Genomic DNA, 25,932 nt, shown 5'->3' with positions numbered 1-25,932 from the left:
GCCTTTGGAGCCAGTGGCGGAGGGCCGGGGGCTCCAGCACGCAGGAAGTCTTGATGCATTTACGGCGAGGTGAAATTTGTTCTATAATTTAACTTAAAGTATAAAAGCTACACCTCTGTGGCTCACTCATTTTCCAGCATCACATTTGATCTACTATAGGGGGCATCTAAGGGGGGCATCAGTGCTTACAGAGGGACAGTAATGTGTCACTTCATCTTTACACTGACTGGTTTTCTTTAATTTCACATCAGCTGAGCATGAACTCGCTGTTTTCATTGACCACCAGTGGGCCGTGTTTACAACCACAACCTCCTTATCTTCTCCCTCTCTCCTTATCTCCTCCCTCCTCCCCCCTCGCTCCCTAAATAAACGAGCAGGATTGAAATCTGATCAATCCCCCCCCCCACCCCACCACCACCATCTCCTCCATCAGTTGCATATTTTACACCAAAGATGATGAATCAGCCTCTTCACCGGCTTCCTGTGTAAAACTATAGCTGCCGACACACACACACACACACACACACACACACACACACACACACACACACACACACACACACACACACACACACACACACACACTGCATCTTTCGATGTGCAATTGCGATTTGAGACGTTGCTTAAAGAGATCGTTGTGTCCTGTGTGATATTTGTGTGTGTGTGAGAGATAGATATGAACACACATTGAACACGCACACACACACACACACACACACACACACACACACACACACACACACACACACACACACACAAAAGCACCTGACTCAACAGTTTCCCCTTCAGTCACATCTGTGAATCTGAATGAGGTGTGTGTTTCTGTGAGTGTGCGTGCGTGCATGTGTGTGTGTGTGTGTGTGTGTCATTCACATACCTGTGCTCTTCTTCTTCTGTGGTGTCTCCACACAAGATAATGGCAAACATTACAGCAGGAAATGATGTCATTTTCATTTGTCTTCTGGCGCTCAGGAGACGAAGCGACGCGTTGCCGCATGAATTCGTGTGCGTGTGCGTGTGTGTGTGTGTGTGTGTGTGTGTGTGTGTGTGTTTACATGCCGTGGTTGTCCGGGCAACACTGTAGGCTTGGTTGTCAATCAGGATTACTGTGACAACAAGCGTTACCTTGGCAGCAGCGACTGTTGGCAACCTGCTAGATGTCAGTGTGTGTGTGTGTGTTAATATTGGGGTTTTATTGAGCTTTTTGCAGGTGTGTGTGTGTGTGTGTGTGTGTGTGTGTGTGTGTGTGTGTGTGTGTGTCTGTGTGTCTGTTACAGACTCATCCTCTTCTCTAATAGATTCTCTCTTTATCTCGCCCCTCTCAGGCTTTCTCCATTATTCTCTCTCTCTCTCTCTCTCTCTCTCTCTCTCTCTCTCTCTGTGTCTGCCTCACTCGTCCTCTGTTTATTATTCTCTGTCTATCCCTCCCTCCCATTCTTCACCTCCTCCTCCCCTCTCCCCCCTCCTCCCTCTATCATCACCTCTCCACACCTCGTTTCAGTTTCTTCTTTTTCTTCGCTCTCTCTTCGTCTCACTGCCTCTGTTGTCCATCTCTTCCTGTTTCTCCTCCTCCTTCTTCTGTTTTCCCTCCTCTCGCTCCTCCTCCTACCTCCACTCTTGGTTTCATCTTTCTTTCTTTTTCTTTTCTGTTTCCTTTTCTGTTTCCTCTTTTTCTTCTCTCTCTTCCTCCTCCCTCTCATCATCCCTCAACACCTCCATCTCCCTTTTTCTTTCCGTTCACCTCCTACTTTTGTCCCTCGTTTGATCTTTCTTTCACCCTTTCTCCTCCTTTCTCTCCTCTTACCCATTCTCTTCCTTCCTCCCTTCCTCCCTTCCTCCTGGTCCTCCTCTCATCCTGCTCTTCTTTACCATCTCTCCTTTCTCCTGTCAGTATGATCTGTTCTTCCTCCTCCTCCCTCCCTCCTCATGTATCTGATCTCCTCTTGTCTTTCTTATCTTCAGTTTCACCTCTTCCTCTTTGGTCTAACCCCTCCTCTCCCTCTTGTCTTCTCCTCTTTCTCCCATTCCTCCCTTCTCCTTTTCTTCCATTTTCCTTCTTCTCTCCTCTACATTCATCCTCTTTTACTCTTTCTTCACCTCCTCCTCTTTCTCATTTTTCTTCATTTCACTCCTCAACCCATTCTGTCCATCTTTCCCCTCTTCTCTCCTTCGCTCTTCTTCATCCCCCCCTCTTCTCTTCCACTACAACTATTTCCTATTCCTCCTCTTCGCGTCTCTTCTTTCTTTTTGTTCTCCTGTTGTTCCACCCTTCTTCAACTTCTCATCCTCTTCCTCCTCCTTCGGTCACACTGTTTCTTTCTCTTCCCTTTTTCCCATTCTAAACTTCCTCATTCCTCCTCCTTTTCCTCCTTTCCTGCTCCCTCTCTATTGTCCATCTCTTCCTCCTTGTCTCCATTTTCCTCTCACTCCCCCATTTTCTTCCTCTTCTTTTCTCTTCTTTTCCTGTCTCCTCCTCTTCTTCCTCCTGCTCCTCTCATTCTATTCTTTAACTTCATCTCCTCTCTTTTTTTATTTCTCCCTTTTTCCCATTCTAAACTTATTCTTTCCTCTTCTCACTCCTCTTCCTCCTCTATCTCTTACTCTTCCTCCTGGTCCGCCTGTTTCTCTTTCTCCTCCATCACCATCATTCATTTTTAATTTTCTTTTCTCACCCTCTTTTTTCTCCTCTGCCTCTATTTTTGCTCTCTTCCATTTTTTCTCCTCTTTATCTTCCTCCCCCAGTTTACCTCCTCTGTTTTGAATATTTATTGCTTCATGGCAGCTCCTGATATTTCTCTCCTCTTCCTCCTCCTCCTCCCATCCTTTCTATTCACTTTTGTTCCCTCTTTTCCTCCCCATCTCCACTTGGCCTTTCTTTACTCCAAACTCTTTCTTTCTTCTTCTCTTCCCCCTTTACTCCACCTGTACTTTCTCCCACCCTCTCCTCCTCCTCCCCTCCCCTCCCTTTATTCCTTTCATCTCTTCCTCCACAAATACTGGGAGTAAAATGCGCGGGTGCGATAGCAAAGTTTTCTGAGGGATTATTTCCTGGAGTTTTAATTTCTTCCTGTGTGTCAGGTGACTGACAGTCGAACGTAACAAAGCTCCGATATGAAAACATTCCACTCAGCTTAGAGAAATCAGGAGGAAACAGAAAACGTCCTCGTGTTTATTTTGGATTATCTCTCTCTGTAGAAGCACTTTTTTCTCATACTCAACAAGAAAAACTGAAGAAGTAAAAACGTCTTCCTGTAAAAACTTCCGCCGACAGACAGCCGACCCGTCGGCTCCGACTTCAGAGGATTATCCTTTAACCCCCTGAACTCTGATTCCACCTTAAATTTCTCCTTTGATAGGTTTGAAAGGTTCAAAGGCTGAAACAAAATCCTGCTTTATACGACAGCATCACATATTCTGTAGGGATTTATTGCAGAACTTGAGTTAGGTGTGTTGCACTTTGAAACCTGAGCCAGAAAGCGTGCGGTAAATATGAATATGATGAATTAAATTATGGGTCATTAAATGCAGCTGCAGCTCGGCTTAACTAGACTCATTTAAACTTCCCCTCTAGTCAAGAATCAGTGTTTGTTCTTGTTCCTGCAGTGTGATGTCTGAATGATGGATGTGCACAGTTTGACACTAAAAGGATGTTTTTACATTCATCTGCTGAAAGAAGAAAGTCAGATCTGTCAGTCAGTAGAGATTCAGTTCTCCCTTTTTAAAGGACCAGTGTGTAGGGTTTAGTGGCATCTTGCAGTGAAGTTGTGGTTGTGTGAAGGTGATTGTAACTAACTGAACACCACTCGAGTCTGTATTTGACAACCTAGGAATGAGAACAAGCTGTAAAGAGTATAGGAGAAACTGCAGTGGCCGCACAACACCAAAATATCAGGGATTCAGTTGCTCAGTCATTATGTGAAACCTCCTTTTCATAGTTTCAAATAATGAATTAAAACCAAAACATATCAGAAAAATCCACACTTGAACATCAGCGTGATAAGAACTACATATCTGACAGAAACCATCTTGGGGGAAATTAATATTTGGTGAGTACTTTTGATTTTTTTAGTTTGGCTTATCTGCTAACATGGAGGCAACAGACTTTATGAGCTATACTGGCGTCAGTCATCAGAGGGTGACTGAGGTGTTTTGGCTTCACCTGTTGGTGTGCCAATAGTAGAAACATGGCATTTCCACATGGTGGACTCCATGTAAGGTAACCCACGGCTTCTGTAGATAAAAACGTCTCATTTTAAGGTAAAAACACAACAATTCTTATTTTCAGCTGATTATACACTAAAGAAAACCTGAATGAATTTCCATTTCTCCCAGTAGATCCTCCTCAATGTTACACACTGGACCTTTAACATCTCTGATTTTATTAGAGCCTTTTAGAAAATGTTACAAATCATTGAGCAGGACACATTTATGGCAATATGTGATTTACTTTTTATTTTAGAGGCCTTAATGGATTTGTGAAAAAGCAAAACCCGACTTGTATGAATGAATTTTTCAAAAAGAGCTCAGATCCAGTCTGGTATATATTCCTGAGGATGGTAACTGATCCAAAGAGACAAGTGTCATTGCACAAACAATGCTCTTTGTTTAATTTGGAGTTCTTGTTGGATTCAAAATATGGTCGACAAGAGCACGTCAACACACACAGAGAGAACAAGAACACTGGCAGCAGCGAGGTGCTCCACTGGAGCCGAAGAGAGAAACACTTTTTATTACAATTGACTGTCTCAAAAAAAACATGTTTCTCTTCTGACGCCGATAATGCAGTTTGTTTCGATCCACTCCGGTATCAGACATCAAACAGATGCAACACTTGGAAGCAAGAAGAGATAGAGAGATGTAGAGAGATGACAACAGCAGAGGAAGAGAGAGAGAGAGAGAGAGAGAGAGAGAGAGAGAGAGAGAGAGAGCTGGGAGGAAAGAAGTTTACAATGAGATAAAAGGACAAAGCAAAGGAGGTCCGTGAGGATTTTAAGTTGAAACTTAAAACCTAACTTTTAAAAGAAAACATAACTCAACCTTCCTCTCGCAAATGAAAAGTATATTCATAAGCAATAAAACTGAAGCGCCGTTGCTCATCAGGGGTTTTGCTGCTGCAGCCGTACTCAGTCTGCTATGACCGAGTTGCTTATGATGACTAATATCTGGAAACTTTAGATATACTGTTGCATAAGTCAGTTCAGTGTGTTTTGTCTTTTTTAGTTTTGTTATCTACCCCAAAGGCAAATTTCAGTCACCTTGTGATGGACAATAAAGGTTTTCTGGTTCTGACTCTGATTTTGTGCTGATAGATTTTTTTTTTTTTTATCATTTAGCTTCATCTTGTAGTTGCCTCTTGTGGCCACATTGGCCGCAACCTAGAACCAACATTTCTATTAGTTTCTTTTAGCTTAGAGTAATGTTACATCCCTTCGCTTTCCTGCCAAGAGTTAGATATAACGATTGACACCACTTCATTTTTTGTACACTAAGTATGAAGCCAGCAGACTGCTTAGTTATCTTAGCTAGCCGTTGCTGATTGCTTTGGTGATTTGGTTGGTTAGGATTAGACATGAGGATAGAGGTGGTGAGAAAAAATGTCAGTGTCAGAGCCAATCAGAGAAAGAGTACGGGCAGAATACGGGTGGGAAAAAATAAACGTAACTGCATTGCTAAACACAAAGCGGTGCTGAGAATGCCTTTATTAAAATGGATAAAACAAGGTCAAAGTATTGGTCAGGGGTATGTTGTGGTTATGGTTGTGCTGAATTATGATACTGGCACCTCTTTGGTCAAATTCAATCTGCAAGAAAACAGTAACATCCTGAAGTCTCTAAGTTTGGCAACTGGTCCTGGCCAAGAAATAGCTAAGCTAAGCTAACTGGCTGCTGTTGGTAGCTTCATACTCGTGTACAGACGTGTCATCTCCTCTTCCTCGAATGGGTTCTCCGCTGAATCCTGTAAAAAGCACGGAGGATGTTTTTTTTTTCCCATCCAGCTCATCACCAGTTCCAGACTCAGGGACCATTTATTGCCCTTGAATGAACCGCAACTTTTGTGTATTTGTGCTACATTCTTTATTCTTGGAATAAGGTAGCAGCTACTTTTCCCCCGGGTCCAACAAAACACTGAGACTTTTATATGTGTTATGTGTCTTATTTGTATGTACGAGACCATACAAACCTTTGTTGGATATATGAAAGTTAATTGTCTCTGTGTTTGTGTCTATGCAATAACTGCTTTTACACACAAATTCTACCCATATAGCTGTGTTTTCATTAATGTGAAATGAGTTCTAGAAAATGTACTGTATGATTAAATAAGACATTATTTAGGGATGAGTACACTGTTACCTGTATCTGTTCCACCAACTAAATTATTTATGAGTTACTGACACATTTTAATCTGATAGCGCTTGTATTTGTAAAAAGTACATAATGCATAACAGATAATCATTTCAGCCTAGCACTCCCCCAGTTATTATACAATAAAATTAGACATTTTCTGATTTATCCATATTAGCCACCTCTAGCAAACATTAGGACCCCCTGGGTGTTTATGACCATACTGACCTGCAGCTGCTGGACCGGCTTTTTGGAAAGAAAACCTTCACATTTTGCTGAATCTGGGTCCCAAACTGCTCATTATTCACAACGTTGTCCCTCTTTTGTAGTAGGTTTCACATTTTGTAGTACTGTCCAAATTTCTGTTTACCCGAAACAGTGGATTCAAATGATCCCACGGTGCCAGGAAAAATGGTGTACAATTGAATGTCATGAAATGAAAGCCAACGGCCGTCATTGCATTTCACTGACGAGGGAAAGAAAGCAAATTCAGACAGCTGCTGGATGAAAGGAGTGACCTGAGCGCTCTCCAAAATTGTTTGATTTGGCCATTTGATACACTACATTAACCTCTTCATCAAAATCCCCCGTATAGTGCGTTGTGATTTGCGAGTAAGTGACTAACATCTGACAAATGGTCGGCTGCTGTGTAAAAAGATGAGGCAGTTATTTGGTTAGAAAAATCCTTCTTGAAACTCGCTGTTATGGTAGCAGCTTGATAAAGCTTGTATGAAGTGCAGTGATTCCCAGCCGGGGATGTACTTTGGTTGTTGTCAGGGGGTACATGGATAACAACTGTATTTCTGTCAGAGGTAGAAGCACAATATCTGTTGTGGAAACCGTCAAGACATGTGGCTACAAATGAGAAAATCAATATGTTTAATTCAACATATTAATCAAGCCTTAATTGGTGTCTTGGTGGTATCAACAGTTGATTGTTGAGTCTCATGTCCAGGGCGTTTTTTGGTTGCCAAAGCATTGATATTGGACAAATAATTGACCCCACCTTTTAAGAGTGAGTGAAAACTATTTAGCAAGAGAGCAGCGGAAATTAAATAGTTAGCTAATTACCAATTTCAAAATATTTATTCATTACTTTTAGCTAAGTAATGGTTAAACGGTTGGAACGTCCAGATTTTGCCCCTCCATGTGGTTGTAGTACGATTGCAAACTTGACCAAACTGAAATAAACACTGACAGTTCAACTGTATGAAACTATTAAATCCATTTTTTTTATATCATTAATAGTTAAATAACATTCAGTTTTAAGTGAATTCAAATGAACTAGACCCAGGTGAACCAAATCAGGTGAACTAAAACCCAAAACCAACACATGCCGTTTGCATTGCTGAACATTTTAGTTTAACATTCATCGTCATTCCTTGAACCATTACACGCCCTCCTGAAAGCCATTTATCTTCCTTTATTTGACAGTAACACAGTTAATTTGTTTTCCTCACAGTTACCTGGCGGTGACTCAGTTCAGTCCCATCCATGCGAGGAAGGCCTTCCCCTGCTTCGACGAGCCCATCTACAAGGCCACGTTCACCCTGACCCTCCGCCACGACCCGCAGTACACCTCACTGTCCAACATGCCCGTGGAGAGCAGCTCGCTGTCCGACGAGGACGGCTGGGTGACCAATCGCTTCGCCCGCACGCCCCGCATGTCCACGTACTACCTGGCCTGGGCCGTCTGTAACTTCACCTACAGAGAGACGCAGACCGACAGTGGCGTGACGGTGAGTGTCGACAAACGCAAAACTGCAAGTACTGCTGGGATTGTGGTTTTAGAGTTCCTTTATTGCAGCTTTACCTGAGAGAAATAACTGCTTTTAAGGCTGAAGATGTGAAGAATGTTTGTTTCAGTGACGATAGGACAACTGTTAGAACAGGACAAGAAAGAAAGAAAGAAATTAACACATCTAAAAGAAACAATAAATTGATATAAGATAGAAGTCATGGAGATAAAAATAAGAAAATTGAGCAAGCTCAAACATTAAAAAGGTAGTTTTCTAACTCTTGTCTCCTGATCTTGTCCTAATTATCTGCTTCTCTTAAATAGAAATGTAGTTTTTCGGTGCTCTTATTTATTTTTTTAAAGCACTCATCCTGTGATCTTGACTTAATGATCTCATTAAGTACCAAAAACCAAATGTTGTTGATTCTGTGCCTTCTTCTCCTCTCTGTCATTCCTGCTCTCTCCTCTTCTGGGACTCCCGTTTGTCTCGAGGCTGAGAGGAAATACCTCCTATAATGAAACCTGTGTGGATAGAACGCGAAATACAGACGCTCTTTATCTAGACGTAATGACACATTTAAGCCCTGATCGCCTCTAAACTGTGTGTCATATCATTATATCTTTTGCTCTGGGGATAACGTGCTTAATATGAGCCACAGTCGTCACACTGTGATAATATTAAACATGATGATGCCAGCTGAATACCTCTCGCTTACAAGCATAACGGAGAAACTACTGTGGCCTCAGATCTCATAAAGATTGTGATTGATTGATAGAAACCCTCTGTAGATAAAAACTCAATCTCAATCTAAGGTAACAAAAACATAAGGATTCACATTTACAGGGGATTATACACTAATGAAAACATGCCTATGAATATTACATTACATTTCAAAACAGTAGATCCTCATATTTTGAACTCTATAAACGTATATCATTTGGTTTGCATAACAAATACAAGTCTTTAGTCCTCAGAAACTTACATTTTGAGCAATTTTAGCATTCAAATCTTATTCTTTGAGCCATTACAATTCCTCTGCACTATACGATCTCAGAATCAGTTACACTGAATAAACTCTTTTGTTGTTAATATATCTGTGTAATCAGTGACGTTTGGGAGTTTAAATCGTTTACTTTCAGAAGTTATAATCACGGAGGTCTTGAGAACACATCTTGATAAAAACTAGTTGCTATCACATGAAAACAATGCTTAATTAAATTATCAGGGCAACTGGCTTAAAATGCCACAAATGATCTCGAGATAGTGGCTGATGAAGGACTAAATCCTGAGAAAACAGTTTAACGTCTCCGGATGATATAATTAAGGCACATAGCAGCATTTGTTATCTCAGGATAACACGCCGCTTAAGATGTGAACTCGAGATAACAGTTTCAGAGATTAGAGATAATTAACTTCCATACAGAGGTCGCCATAGCTTCATTACTTCTTTTCCCCCTGTGTAGCTTAGTTGTGTGAACGCTTGGATGTGCTGGGAGAAAACAGAGGAATGAATTTTAGTCGGTGCCAAATTTGAGAAGGTTTGGATCAGGGCTTTTTAAAGTCTGACACTGTCAACCTTCCCTTCAACCAAAAGAAAAATAACTGAGAAAACTGTGCCTGCAGGTTTTCAACACAGGCCAGATATAGTATATGAATGGGCAGAGTTCAATGTCACTCTTCCCGGGAAACAAGAACCATATTTCTCAATAATGACCCAAAGTTCTTCGTGCAACATGAAACAAGGTAGCATTTATGGTTTTTGTCACTCCTGTTCTTCATCTTGCTTCTATTTGGGGATAATCACACTCAATTTCTGAAACTTTAGTTTCCATAATGCTCGGTAAACAGGGAATATACCTCGCACTTTAGTATATATTTGTTACATTTTGGTAAATTGGCAGCATTAATAGTACGCCGATTTATCCATTACCTGTTCCTGTTTGCAGTGTACCCATGCATGTACAGACAACTGTCACTGGATTACTTTGATACGGAAGAAAACTTAAAAATGTGATGATTCTCAAGGAAGTTCTGGAGTCGTTTTTCTCTGGTTTCTAAGCAGGTTTATTAACGATGGACATTAAAGATAATTATAAAGGTGAAAGTGTAGGTTACTCTGAGTCTAAAACTATGTGTACCATGTCTGTGTGTTCAGATTCGACTGAGTTATGACTAAAAAGGAGTGCTATTTTTGACTAATTGTAGCAATTGGGTGCTAAGTACGTTAATTACCTCTGTGAGCTGCTGCTGCTGCAACTGCTGGCCATTTTGATAAGTGGCCAAATTAGTGGCCAAACTACAATAAATTACTTCCAGTTATTTTTAGAACACCAGCACGAACGTGTCCCTTTCATCTTGCGCGGTCTGCCCCAAATCTCTCCCTTTGTGCCGCCTGTCAGCTTACAGCAGGAAAATGTCTTGTTTTAAGGATTCAAACATCCGGTTTTAAGTAATTGGAGCCAGAGTCGTCATCCAGGACCGGACCAATGAACTTGCATCAGTCGACACCAGCCTGAAGTCCAACCAGACCAGACAGTTCTATCCGGTTTATGTCTACGCTTCACAGTGTTTATCATGTCTATCGTGTCTGTTATGATTCTGATTTGAAAGTCAGAACCTTCCGCCGCTGCATTCGGCTGATATCCCATCATCCTTTTAACAACCATAACATTTAAAACAGAAATATGCACACGCACGCGTCCACGCTACTATACAAGGACAAATACATGCACGACCTTGTTTCTCCTCCTCCTCTTCTTCTTCTTCTTCTTCCCCTCCTCCGATCATCTCTCTATCAGTGTAATTACAGCTCATCCATCTCGTCTGCCAGAGACTCAAGGACAGCACTATACACACACACACACACACACACACACACATACACACACACACACTCTGCTTGCTTCTCCTTGTTACTGGAAGATAATTTTAGCGAAATACTGTTTTAATGACAATTCATATCTGGGTCATTTATAACCATCACCAGTCTCCACCATTGTCCCTGTGTGTGTGTGTGTGTGTGTGTGTGTGTGTGTGTGTGTGTGTGTGTGTGTGTGTGTGTGTGTGTGTGTGTAGAGTAATCAGACAGTGAGTTTTAGTCTTTGCAATGAATACATTAATCTTTATTTTTGTCCGTTCCCTTTTTAGTCACCAGAAAAACTAGAAGCACCACTTCCATTATTTTACATTCATCAGAGTAAATTAAAGAAATCAATGGTTACACGTCGTAACTCTGGTTCTGGTTCTGGTTCGGGTTACATAGACTGGTGGTTCAGAGTGGGCCTATATCTCAGCATTTTGCTCACTTCTGTGAAGAAATGTACATATAATGTTAAGTATATTGTCTAACAGAACAAGTGTCAGGCTCAAGAAAACACTGAATTTGTCAAAAAAGAAGCCCATAAAGATTGTATGATTGTTGAAAAATATTTAAAAAATACATAATACAGACAAAGAATTGTATAAAAAGTTCCCTAAACAGGAAATAATCTGCTCAGAATTAATCTAAATCACTTTTTTCACTTTTAAACAAACTTCCTGCAGTTCACTGTTTGAGTTCATTGTACAGTTTTGAATATAATATGAAATATCCATAAAATATGTCACTTAGTCAGTTTACTAAATGATAGAAAGGGGGCTTAGACTCTATATGTGTGATCACTTCCCTTTAAAAGCAGCAAAAAAAATGTAGAAACCTATATTTCTGCATCCACTGTTGTTTCTGTCTGGAGTCTGCATATTCTTCCCACACTGTGTATATATATATATATATATATATATATATATATATATATATATATATATACATATTAGGAGTGTGTATCTTGCAGAGGATTTAATAATATGTATCAGGGTACACGGGCTGCAATCCAATACAAAAATTATACAGATATGATTTAAAGCCGATACTATATGATTTGATTTAACTGTGATTTAATATTGCAGCAACTTTGATTTGAAACAGCTGATACTTTTAGTTGGTCGTGAATGAAAACGGTTTTAGGTAATCCAATTTTTAAAGAAATGCTGCCAACAGGATATTATTACTGTATATGCTTTGATTCCCAAGCCTCTGTATTCCAGAGTATTTCCAACGTCGCTGTAACAGCCCATGTGCTTATAAAGAGAACCACTTATTCAACCAGGAGAAGCTGGCTCCAATCTGCTTTGGGAATAGCGTTAGCAGCTAATAGCCTCAGGTTGACTGTTTTTTGTGAACACGTAAGCCTCTTAAATCAACAGCAGCAGCATACTGTATGTGCATTTTGCTGCTGCAGATGATGATGATGATGATGATGATATACTAAATTGCTTGTCTTGCATCACAGCAGCTCCATTTGCAACATCACAGAAAAGACATAAATCAGGGCAAGAAACGTGATACATTTAACAGAAGACAATATTCAAGACCTTTCAACCTGCATTTAAACTGGGATTAAGCTCCATATTTAATTTTAGGATTGACTGGTGCACAAAGGAGTGCTTCAGTCTAATCTTGTTAAAGCGCAAAACGCTGTATCTCCGGCTTGTTGGTAAGAGTTTGTATTCACTGTTCAGGACGTGGTCGGGGTCGCAGACAATGTTGCTGGCCAGCCTTAATATATTATTACTGTACTGATTCATAGAGTTTCTCAAAGGGCTGACCTACATTCTTTGCACAGGCATTCAATGGAGCAGTTTTGACTTTAAAGTAGTGGACAAACGTGTGTACCATGAAGGACCTGTAATATTACGATTTCAGGCCACATTTGTTAGGCTGTGGACATTTTTCCAGGAAGCCCATTTCACACTGGTTAACCCACTAACATCTGGCTTTTGTCTTCAGTACAGTCGGCATTCATCAGGGTTCACAAGCGTTCTGGAAAACCTGGAAATTTTGAGATTAGTTTGATCATGGAAACACCTGGAAATTGATTGCCCTGGAAATAATCTATGTTGTCCTGTAAAAGTTTGATACTACTTCAGCTCCTCGCTCAGATCGCCTAAACCTAGGTGTGTATTTTGTTTTAAACTCAACTGGTAGTAGGATAAGCTGCACACCGCATATTAGGCAGTATTGGAGGAATATCCAATGCTGTTATCGGCATCAGAACAACTCTGGTGGCATAAAAGCGAAGTGAGAGAGCTTCTCTTGATTCGAGGGGAAGAGGAAATAAGTCGACAGGTCACTGGCACAGCGCTGCGGAGATAGGTCTGGTCCTGTGAGAGACAGATATACAACCACATATCCAAAATGCTAAGCGAAAGAGGCATCGCTCGCGGTCCAAGGCGAGTAGCAGATGCTGCTTTCTCCTGTTTCCTAACCCTGTTTTCCAGGCGCATCCGTGACATTAAAACAGAAAGGTGAACTTGTCTACTGGCAATGAGAAGGGAGTCAATCGCCTATTTTTAGTTTAGTTTACGTGCATGTGAAAAACCGCAGATTTTGGTGTAAAAAAGGATATTAGATACAGTAGAAAAAGGGGGTTGCTTGAAATATCGTTTTTTTACTGCAGAAAATCATTTATTTTTACCAACTTAGATGCAGAATTTTAGGATCAGATCTGTTGTGTATCAGTGTACCCATACTTCATGTATCAGCCTTTAAATATGCATTGGATAATCTTTACAAACCTGTTATATACACACACATTGGCCAGTGTGTGCCGGGCTCCGGTCCCCTGCGATCCCCCACTGGATAAGCCTACAAAGATAATGGATGAATGGATTTTCCAGGACATTGGAGTGTGCTCCTATTTCCCACTAGTCGCGACTACTTACAGCTGATGTTTCCAAGATAAGAGAGATTAGCGAATTACTTGGTAATTTATACACTTACTGCTCTGAGAGATATTACTCAGAGACATTAAGCTTCTCACAAACACTCCCATTCTAGATGATCTTGAATTAGAATCCTACAGCATCCAATATGCACATTTCAATATTCATTTATTCATTCATTACAATACTCAAGACTGATTTAACTATGCAAAACTCAGAAAAGTGCTTATTCTCCATCCTTTTCCACCCCAGAGAGAGAGGATAGACCTCCTGCTGCCTGACAATACTGCACACTGTTGATTCAAAGACATTGACTCTGCCAGCTGGATGTGCACTCTGACCTGTGTTGGTCTTCATTAACTTTATTTGAATGTATTCGGTTGTGTGTACTCATGAGGTATTTGTTGCAATAACATAGAATAATTTTACATGTTTGAACCCGAGAAATGCATTAAATCATTCTGAGCACGTTACACAGTTATGTAACTTGCATAACCCTCATACTTCACTTTACTTAGTGCTGGTCACGTACCACTGGATCCAAGTAGGGTTCTCAAATAAAGAATCAGTTAAAATAAATAGAATTACAACCCTCTACAGCACACATTATGGCTTGTCATACAAATATTTTATTCAATTTCAACTTTGACCTTGGTTTCCACTGACCATATACAGCTATGTAAATAAACCTAGATAAACCTGACAGAAGCGACACATGTAAGCAATGGAGGTAGAGGTTAATATAATAAAAAAATATAATATATTAAAATAATATAATAAAAGTAAAAAAGTAATAAATTCAAATGCATCGTGCACTCGTTATTGTTGCGTAGAAACATGGCAAATAGCTTCCTTGCACACTTTTTGATGATGTATACCTGTACTGCCTCTGTAAGTGTCAGCACCACGCGGTGATCGGAAAGCAACTTTTTTATCATCTAAAGGCAGCTTAAGGCCAGTAAAACAGCAAGAAAAACCATTAGAAATTAGAAATAAGTAACGAGAAAATGTTGTATTATGCTTGACCATTGTGTTTCTTGGATGCTGTACAGTTGTGGGGAAGCTTTGGTTGGGGAATCTGCCGTGGCACCCGGGGACAACAGACCATCGAAGACCCTTCAGAGAGTACGAAATCAGAGAAATAGAAAAGGGGTGGGGGGCGTTGAGTATGTGAGTGAAAGGGGAAGGATAGTTGTTCACTAATCAAACGCGGTCGATCCCCAACTCCTGCTGCTGCACGTCGAAGCGTCCTTGAGCAAAACACTGAACCCCAAATTGCTCCTCGTGCTGTGCGTCTGTGTATGAATGAAGTTTCTGTTTGTGATGGCCTTTGATTCATTCACACAGTGAATGTGTGTGATGGGCCATCAAACAAAGGCCTGTGAATGTGGCGTTAGGCGTAAAGTGCTTTGAGTGGTCGGAAGACTAGAAAGGCGCTATGTAAGTACAGTCCATTTACCATGTATGGGAGTGCCGGAAGAGACACAATTGAGGTTCCTGCTCCTGAAACTCTGCTAATAGCTTCAGTTCAATTTGTTTTTATATCGTATTTATTCAGAACATTTCTACTGTGCACAGTTTGTCAGTCAGTGTCAAAGTATTGATCCAAACTGTTCTATTAAGCTTCTGTCACCCGTAGACTGTGAATACGTTCATAAATAACACTGACCAAGACCTTCGTTTCAGATCACATTAAGTCCTTGACTGAGCGCAGTAATACTCTGGAAAGTACACAACCTTGCCCTGAGGCAATGAAGAGAACTCCTGTATGTATAATATATATATAATATACACTCAAAAATCCAATTAAATATGCTTCTTTAGAGGTTCACACACAACTTATCTCTATTCAAACAGGCAAATAAGTGACATCATCTTTCTGTCCACTTAGAGCATGCCGTCACTGCACTTCCCTTCCTGGAAGTCGCTCCGTCCCCCGTTGATTCATCATACCCACTCCTGCACCTCACCGGATTGCTCAGACACATAAAAGCACATTGTTATGTGTAGGAACTTTTTTTTAAAACGTTCAGGGAGGGTTTGAGGGACGAAAAGGTTTTCTGTTGCCTTAGGGCGACGGTATGCAGTACAACAAAATAAAAGTCATCACTAAAAACCCATAAGTATCGACGGAGGAACGATTCAACGGTTTGGTTGAAGAGCAGCGATGATGCAAAAGTCTCGAGGAGCTGAAATTCTATTCAGGATGATTAAATGATTAGAAAAACAGCGTGCATGCTTTGGCCAGATTGTAGTTCCTCTGCAGGGAACTTGTGAAGAAGACATGAACACATGATGAAATACCTCAGATCTTCCACTGATAAGTGTTGAATAAATGGATTTTCCTTCCATTAGCACAGGCGTGAGATACCGTTCATACCGTTACATACCTGATTATTCATGAGGAGATTTGAGATAAAGAGGGAGAGAGTGTCGTGGTTGAACAACAAGTTTTAAAAACAGGATACGAGTTTATATACCGGCAACAGGGGCTGTGTGCAGGGCATGAACATGCAGCACATGCATATTTTCATATATACAAACAGTTGCTGGATACTCTCTCTGTGTCTGTTACAGCATTGCTCTCATATTAAAATCCTTGTTTCAGCCTTCAGGCAGTGGAGACGCTGCTGTCTGTTTGCAGAGCAGCTTCCTCTGACAGAAACATTAATCCTCACATCCCTCCATCCTCCTCCTCCAAACCTCTGAAAGAAATGGCTTTATATGATGGCAGGGGGAAAAAAACAACAAAAAAACATCCCTCCATATTCTTCATATCCGCTCAAACGGCTTCATCTGACAGAAACATTCATCCCTCCATCCTCCTCAAAACCGCAGAAAGAAAAGCAAAGTGTCAGTGTGTGCTGGAGACTACCCAGAGCAGGAATTTAGTCCACATAAATGATGCAACGTGGCCTGCACAAATGAGCTAAGAGATAACGTTAACGTGTGAATCGGACGGCAGGAACTAGAATCTTCTAAAGAAAATGTGTTGTCTGCTGTAAAGATAAGATAATGTGTTGGAAAGGTGGATGTGTTAGAAATAAACGTCAAGTTTATGTCGTCTTTTTCTGCTCCCTTCAAGCTAACGTGAGCTCAACCGAGAAACGTGGACCCAAACTGTTAACTGCTAAAATCAGCCTCAGCAAAAGTCGGTATGTTAGAAGGTGGTCGATACGATATGGTATTACCGGGTGGTTGCTAGGTGATCAGCTCCGTTGTCAAGGTGTTGTGGTTGCTAGGTTGGTCAGGATGGTTTGTAGGGGCTTGCTAAGTAGTTAAATTTGTTAGTAGTTCAATTAAGATGGCAGTATTGAAGGACTTGTGTTCCTTGCATCTCCTCTTTTAATAAGGTCATTTAAAAAAAAGTCTGTTTTCAGCTTTCTGACGATGTACTTTTCAAATAATTCAACAGGTTTTAGCATCAAAAGTACGAGGATTTCCTTAAAATCCATAAAGGAAGACGTTACAGGTTTTACGGTTATAAAGTCCAATATGGGGCACTCGCTGTTTCAGATGAGCTGAGCTACACAAACAGATCTACAGTCAGTCTGGGACACTTCCCAGCTTCATTGTCAACTCAAATTCCCCTCCTTTTCAAAGAGCCCCTCTTTCTTCACCTCCTTCAAAAAACAGCTGTTTGTCTTTCTGTTGTATTGTCAGTATAATGTGTCTTTGTAAGAATCTCTGTTCTTGTAATGAGCCGTTTTCCCTTCAGGGAGGATTAAAGTCTGACAGAATACAAACAAACAAACAAACAAACAAACAGTGTGTGATGACCCACTGAGCAGCTCCTGGTTCAATAAAACCTCCATCTTACAGCCATTTAGCTTGTTATTCCTTCATCATCTGTCATTCCAGCGACTGTTGGCGTCATAAAGCACAGACTGTTGGTGTTTATCTGCCAGCTAATGGTCGCTGGGATTCTGAATGTGAACAACACACCTGCCTTTACCGAGACAAACACAAAGCTTCAGACAGCGAGGGTTCCTCATATCCAGAGATTACTGAAAGGACATTTTGGATTATCTGGATCACAGAAAGGTTTTGTGGAAAAATGTTCAACATGGCTGAGAGTAAAGCTCGTATTAATATTACATGATAATAATTTCACATTAATTTTATATATAAAATATAAACATGTTTCATAATGACAATAATTGTCACATTAATGTTATATATAGATAATAAAGGTCTTAATAATGTTTTGTAATGAAGATAAATGTCACATTAATGTCATATAGATTAGGGCTGCCATGATATCAGATTTTCACTACACGTTTATGTTACGATATTTATAGATAACTGTAAAAATTATAATACTGAAAGTCAAATTCATCTTTAACTTTTAACACTTTTACTGTGTGTTTTGTTCTATTTTGCAGTACGACTCAAAATGCGAGTGTAAGGAGGTCTGTAACTGTACAAAAAGAAGCAACCAGAAAGAATTATTTAAGGGGCGCTGGATTATTGACATGATATCAATATTTCATTTTTTAAATATTACAGTTATCGTCAATAATGTTTTATAATAACCACACATACTATTGAAATGTTTAAATGTTGAAGTTGTATTAAAGGTATCAGCAACTGTGAATAGGAAGAAATTGTATGCATGTCTGAAGAACGTATGTAAGAGAAGAACGTATGCATGTGTGAGGGAGAGTTTAGTGGAAAAAGAAGTCATTTATCGTGCTGTGATTGGCAGAGAAGCTCGAACAGGGTCATGATCAGGTCACGATCAGCATGGACGGGGGGAAATGAGATGCGAGTGCTACAGCAAGCCATTTGGGTACTGGGGATATTGCTTTATAGTTTTCAAAAATCTGAGGTTCAATCAACTCAAAGATCTTTTCAACCAGAGAGCTAATTATGATAAAATATTTCATCCCCACAAGGACTTTAATGTAATCACTGCTTCTCTGTTTCTTAAATCTTCAACAAATCTTGAGATTGACAGAAATCCAGATAAGGTTTGAATGTGATCACAAAGTTCTCCATCCAGTCAGTCATGAACCTAAGAATCTCTAACTTCTCCTCTCAGACATTATTTTTAAAAACTGTTACTACTACTTACTCCCTAAATTCCTCTTGACAAAAATATAAAAACAACAAACAACTCAGACAACAAACATGAACAAAAAGTAAAAGTGCCCCGGGCTCTAAAAATCAGGACTTAAAGAGATCAATAAAAAAACACTTAGCTAAATAACCACTAGAATAAAAAGGTTAAAGAAAAGGCAGATAAAAACAATAGAAACTCTGTGCCATGTTACTACAACTTGTTGATCTGAATGAAAGCTGTTTTTAGACCTCTTTGTTCTATATCTTGGGACTATATACCTGCATCCAGAAGGACGAAGCTGAAATTCACCGTAGAAAGGGAGGGAGGATTTAAAATGAGGACGCCAAAACTCTCACCACCAGTATTTAACATTAGGTTAGGATCATAGACTGTATAACTAAAATAACCTAAACCACAGGTTTCTGTAGAGCTGTTGTGAAGCTCAGTGTGGTCGGATCTCGCCGTCGCTATCTTGGCAGTCCTGACTCCGTCGGCTCCCAGCTAATCTGAAAAAAAGGGCAAATACTTGGAGGGGTGGAGCTGAGCAATTAATTATGCAAAACTTTAAGCCTTGATATATAAAATTCAACCCCGGTACAGTTGTCATGGGCAGGGAAATTAGCTATAGAGACTGGAACGTCTTTTTGTAGCAGACTGTAAAAATGTTTATTTCTCATGTAAAGTTGGAGATTTAATATGGGGCCTTATGGAGATTGACTCACTGCTGGAGCCAGTCTCTAGTAGCCGTTAGAGAAACTGCAGTTGTTGCCACTTTGTTAGGATAAGCTGAGCAAGTATGTTTTCCTGGTTTGAGCGTAACTTCCGGCTTAAGGAGGAACTTCCTGTGTCAGTTAAAGTAATGGATACCAAACAAAGATGAGAGAAGTGTCAGGTAAGTGACAATATGTCTGAGTAGATTGATTTTAAATGTACATATATGTAAGTAAGAGTAAGAATACAGGTTTAAAGTACGGGAGAATGGGTTCCAGGGACTTGGAGGTTGGTGTTGGATTGTCACCGATCTGTATCTATATCAAGTGAGCTGGTGGAAAGTTTTTTGGCACTGTCACAAAGTCAGGGAGTCTGTCTTTATGATATTAAATGTCACATTAACATTCTATAATGATAATAAAGGTCACATTAATATCCTATAATGATAATATACTATAGGTCAGATTAGTATTTTAAAATGTTAAAGGTCACTTTAACATTTGATTTTTATGTGACACCGATTATTTTAACTAAAGTTTAACAACATGGATTTGAATAAGGAGACATGGGATTAAAGTCTCATGGGGGCTGCAGTTATGTTATACTAACAAATTGACATTGGTGTTAAAAATGGTGATATGATTTCATTGTTCAGCATGGTAGTAGAGATCCATTTTACATAGAATATAGACAGAAAACCCCAGAGACATGTAGCTTCTCTGAGGGACTGATGAAAGACAAAATAGAAACTGTTCTTAAACAGAAGGACAGACAAGAAGTAGGGCAACAAAGTGGCACTAAATGAAATGTTATTATACTAGAAATTATTTAAAGCTGCAGTGTGTAAGAATTTTCAAAACCAAAAATGAACTGAAATAGTCAACAGACTGTGGAGAAATTCAATTTTTACATTGTACACATTGACATTGTATCAAATACGTCTATATATTGTGTTGCAGAGATACAGTATCTACTGAAGTTAGCATGCTAACCAGCTAACTTTGGTTGATACCACTTTGTACCTCAAGAGGCGCTAGTCCAATAGTGTAGCTAAGCTCCCCCGTAGTTTCAGACGGATGTGTTTGAGTTGCAAGTTTTAGTCTAATAAATAACCAAAATTAACTCACAAAATGTTGAGAAAATAAATATTCTTACCCATATTTTCCTTATTAAACTGAAAAATACAAATGTACACCTTCTAAATTCAAGTTTCTCTTCTTTACTGAGCTAAGACTGTACATAAATTGCCTACTCATCTTGAAACAAACTTCATTCAAACTTGACAGAAAACATTTTTAACACCAAAAACCATCTTGGTTTGTATGTTCCATCATCAACAGTTTTTTTGTTTTTCAAACAAATATTCATTAAATATTAGGGTTCTAAATGCTATCGCTGCCTTTCTGATGCCCGACCTTCCTCCCGTTCCTCTCCGGTCCCCGCCTGAACCCAACGTGTCGCCGTCGTCAGAGTCCTGGTCGAAGCCACTATGAATCACCTCGGTACTGTATTCCCCGTCTTCAAACTGGCCTCCGTTGGTCTGTGCTGGTTCGGTCCCGGTCCAGCCATGTCCCCTGGGAGGTAGCTGAGCCTTGTTCCATTTCCCTGCTTACCCAGCTCCAGTTCTGGTGTCCATTCGTTCGCTGCACCCTGCCAGTACTCCCTGTAACATCCGACTGTTACTGCATGGCTAACTGCTAATTAGCTGACAGTAGCTACAGTTAGCAGGAGTTAGCGGGTACTCTGGTGATATGCCTCCCCCTTATTTGTTTGGAGAATTGACAAGTGGCCAACACTTACACCTGTAACATGCACAACAAATAATTCTTTCATTTGTTGTCACTTTGTTCACTTTAAATTGTTCAGTGCATGAACCCAACAATCAAACCACGGAGCAGCGTGTTTGTTGTTAAAGAACTCAGCATGAAAAAACAACATAATTCCTTTTTGTTGAGCTTTTGATTGTCGTCATTTTCTGCAGCCGCACCTGTCCTTGTTTACTAAACTCAGTTTGATTATTGGGACAAAGACATGAAATGCTTAGGACTGTCCTGATTCAGTTCAGATTCTGTTAGGTGACTGAAAAAAATCCGCTTTAACAAAGCAAAATATTATAAAAGACCCACAAAATGAATGATCATTTCTGCATCACAATTTCCATTTTCACCGAAAAAACACGTTTTATTACATCTGGAGAACAACATCTGTAGTCCGAGGTGCTTCTGTTTCATTATAATACTATTTTGTCACACACTATTGTTATTTGGATATTGCACGATAATATTTTGATTAATTGTGCAGCTACTTCCAAATAATACTTCTTAGTTCTGTACTTCATTCATTTGTATCTCCACCTTGTTGGCAGTTAATCAATATAATTTCCTTGCTTCAACAAGTGCGCCTTTAAAGGGAAATGGTTCACCATATATGGTTGATTTTGGGGGGTTTATATATCATTGTTAATGGCGCACAGCTGTGCATACATACATGTGATAAATACTCATTTTCTTGTGCGAGCAGGCAGTCATACTGCACAGATCTAGAATACAATCTTCGCAGTTTGATAAATGAGGCCAGGAACCAAAATGGGGTTCATCCTCAAATGTACCTTTTGGTGGAGTCAAAGACAAACCTGCAGACAATTAGCAACCTGGGTAATGTATAGAGGAAGCAGACATTATACGCTCAGCATGATCAAAATCAGCAGAGGACTCGGTAATGGGACAAGTCTGGAAGTGGGTCAGGACTTTGTTTCTCTATAGAGGAGCTGTTATCGGTTCACCAGACGCAGCATGCTGCCTCTGCTGTTCATGCTTCTGAAATCAACAATCATCTCTTTTGTCTTGTTGACATTGACAGAGAGACTGTTATCCTTGCTTGGGCTCTCGGGCTGTCTCACTTCATCACAGTGGTGTCGTCAGCAAAAGTGATGATATGATTGGACAGATGTATGGCGCCGCAGTCATGGGTCAGCAGTGTTTGTTATGGAGGGGAGTAGTGACTGTCTGAGGTCTGTTGATCTCAAAGTCAAGGACCCACATAAGCTGCGAGGAGAGTGTGTTACCGCGCTGCTGTGTGTGTGTTGGTGTGCTCTCTCGGCTCTCGTATCAGTTGCTAAACCATCCATCAAATTACCGTGGCAACCGAGCGTCCATCACCCCATCCATCATCCAAGGGCGACAGACGGAGCGACAGAACGCAGCGAGAGATGTCACGAACGAGTGGAGAGATAACGAGAGGAGAGGAGAGGAGAGGAGAGGAGGGGGGGAGCAGGTAAAGAGGAAAGAACATGAATTAATTGAGAAAAGGAAGAGAAGAGAATGTTTGTGCGTTTATCTGCCCTTTTTCTGTGCGTGTCCTGATTACATAAAGTTTTGAATAGTGTTCAGCTCGGAGTAGAAAATGTCACTGTGCTCTTTTGTTCTTGCTTTTCTCCTGTTGATTGACTGACTGGCTAATTTTGTGGTTTCCTGGTGAGAATAAAATGAAAACTTCAGACTCGTCTGCCTGTCTACCTGACCAGACCTCCTACAATAAAATCACGTATCTGGAAGGATGGAGTTCGTCCCTGCTGCTGTAAAGTGAATTTGTTCATGTTTAATAGTGAGGATGTTGCACTACATTGGATGTATAGTGGAGACCTTTATTTTGAAGGGTAGAGGTCATATTTCCTGCTTGCCCTACACTTTATAAAGTGTTAATATATATTTTTTACTGGCGTAATGATGTTTTAATGTAGAGTTTGGAAACCTTTCAAAGAATCAAAGTACAGTTGTTGATTTATTTTGCCATCTGTATGTGTTGCCACTAACATGAAGCTGGAAACATCTTGCCAAGCTCTGCAGTCCAGCAGTAACTAATGGTTTAATCCATGAGAACATCAAAGGTACGTGCTGGACTATTTCTTTACTGGAAGCAGCAACTTCCTGGAGTCTCTGCTGGTTGGTCAAGAAATAGTCCAGCACACAGGCCCCCTGTAAAACAGCAAATGTTGGTTTTTGTACAGATTAAACACACAAGATATATAACATATTAATGAACATAAGACGTGCTGGGAGGCAGATTTTGTTAAACAGACTCATATGAGAGTGATATTGATCTACTCATAAAATCAGAGAAGTAATTCAATTCAATTCAATTTTAGTAAGTAAGCATATTTTATTAAATTGATAGTTTTTACATTTGTTTGATTATATGCATCTAACTGTTCATTGTCTCATAGGGCTGCTATGTCACTTGCAATGCTACAGTAAACTGTTGAGTCCATGTCTGCTAGTGATAGCTGTGTTCATGCTAATACATATATTGTAGTGCAAGTGAGATCCTGTGAATGGTTTGTTTCTCTACAGTTGTGACGGTGCCTAGCAGTCCTGGGAAGTGTGGCCCTTATCTACCACACAGAGTCAGAACCACAGGCCTTTTGAGACAAGCTGTAGAGTTACAAAGCTAGAGTCTGGACTTTATTTCTAATTTTGTGGGTTTGAAAAGTACATTCGATTGCATTTTGGTGAGAAGCCTCCTTGGTTTTTTTGATCTGCTTTAGTTTGTTGTGACAGTTTGCTGCTGCTGCTGTTTGCTGTTAATCTGCCTCACATTAAAAGCTTCCCAGCAGTTCAGCCCCGAATAATCCTTTCTCCTCCTTGTAAGGATTTTACTGTTAGGGTCTTGTGTTTATTAAGAGTAGTTTAATTCAAGATGGTAGAGTAGAATCCATTGTACTTAAACAGTGAAACAGAAAAAAAGAGAAACTCGGAGCAGCACACTGTTGAGTATTACATGACTCATGTTGTTCCACTGATTGGAAATAATGTTGAATTTAACATTAAGCCACAGCAGCAGCGGGGCTCAAGATAGTGTTAGTCAGTTAATCCAACACTTTGGCCCAGACTAAAATATCTCAGTAACTATCCGATGGATTGACATGCAGTTTGCTACAGACAATCCTGGTCCCCAGAAGATGAATCCTTTAATACATCTATTACTAACAAGTGAAGTCCATTTTGCCAGGCTTCAATCTATGCATTTGTGGCCCAACTACAGTGCTATTGGACCAATCAGCGTCCCTTGAGGAAGTACTGGCAGCTGCGGGGGTGGGCGCTAGGTGTGATGCAACAATGGCGGCTGCTAAAGAGGTTAGCATAGATGCTGCCAGCATCAGTTATATCAGAACTGGAGATTATTTCTACACAGAAAGAATAACAAAGAAGGCTTTTCTTGATGGAAAAGATGTTTTCGTTCGACTCCCGTCTGGCTTCATTAATAGCTTGTTTTATGGTTCATTGATCTGATTGGTTGGTTCAGCTGGTTCATCTGCTGTGTGATTTTTGAAGGTGCCAGCCCTTTTTCAAACAGTTTCCAACCACCCAGAGCTGTACTTCAGTAGATAGTTTAGTTTAGTAGAAATGAGCAAGTCTGAGCATGCTAACATGCTAATACATGATGGTGAACGTGGTAAATATACCTCAGCATGTTAGCATTGTCAGTGTGGACATATTAACAAGGCTGTAATATTCCAGTATATAATATTTGTCTGAGGTTCAGGGAAGGTAAAATCTCTCAGACTGGGTTTGATTTTATTTGATGTGGGCTAAAAGCTTTAGCTCTGAACTAGACTAATTTATAAAGATAAAGACACTGATTGGTCACATTTGCATCATTTCCTCTGATTTGTTGAAACATTTCAGATATTGGAAGTGAAGTGGAAGCTCTACCAGGTTGTTGTTACTGAAGATAATTTCCTGAAGGCAGAGCGTAATGGGACTGCATTTGCAATATTCCTCATGTCTTGATTTGATGGCCACCATATTCGGATTCAGAAAGTGGCAGTGAAGCGAATCCCAGCATGCATTAGGTGAGAGGCTGGGTACACCCTGAGCAGTCTGCCAGTCTGTCACAGAGCTACACAACATGACCGACATCTCACATTCATACCAAGAGACAATTTAAAGTTTCCACTTCAGCTTACCTGCATGTTTTTGGACTGTGGCAGGAAAGACACGCAGGCACAGACAGAATACGCAAAACTCGGCGCGTCAGGGTTTAAACCCAAGACCATGTTCCTGTAAGGCAACGGTACTAACTGCTGAGCCACCGTGCAATGGTTTTAGTTGGGTTGAAGCAGCACATTTCAGTCCTGAGAGACACAGTCAGTGTGTATTGGATGATACTTTGAAAGAAGAATGTCACACCAACCCCCCCCACCCCATTGAAAAATGTAATGCATCCTGGTTTCTCCTCACCTGGGAGAACATGACTGCAGGCGTTTCAGGAATCCTCAGGAGATGATACTCAATTCAGCAGCTCGCTGCCAGTCCGC

The 25,932-nt window shown here is 40.3% G+C and overlaps 1 protein-coding gene across 1 annotated transcript in view; it reads left to right on the top strand.

Moving 5' to 3' along the window:
• LOC127358574 (thyrotropin-releasing hormone-degrading ectoenzyme-like) overlaps positions 1-25,932 on the top strand; it is a 178,403-nt gene that overhangs the window by 15,288 nt on the left and 137,183 nt on the right. The window contains exon 3 of the mRNA XM_051391733.1: positions 7,804-8,080. Coding sequence (XP_051247693.1) covers positions 7,804-8,080 — 277 coding nt within the window. The remainder of the gene's footprint in view (positions 1-7,803; positions 8,081-25,932) is intronic.

The sequence above is a fragment of the Dicentrarchus labrax genome, unplaced genomic scaffold (assembly GCF_905237075.1).
Source record: "Dicentrarchus labrax unplaced genomic scaffold, dlabrax2021, whole genome shotgun sequence".
Classification (NCBI taxonomy): Eukaryota; Metazoa; Chordata; class Actinopteri; family Moronidae; genus Dicentrarchus; species Dicentrarchus labrax.
This window is presented reverse-complemented; position numbering and strand designations above follow the sequence as displayed.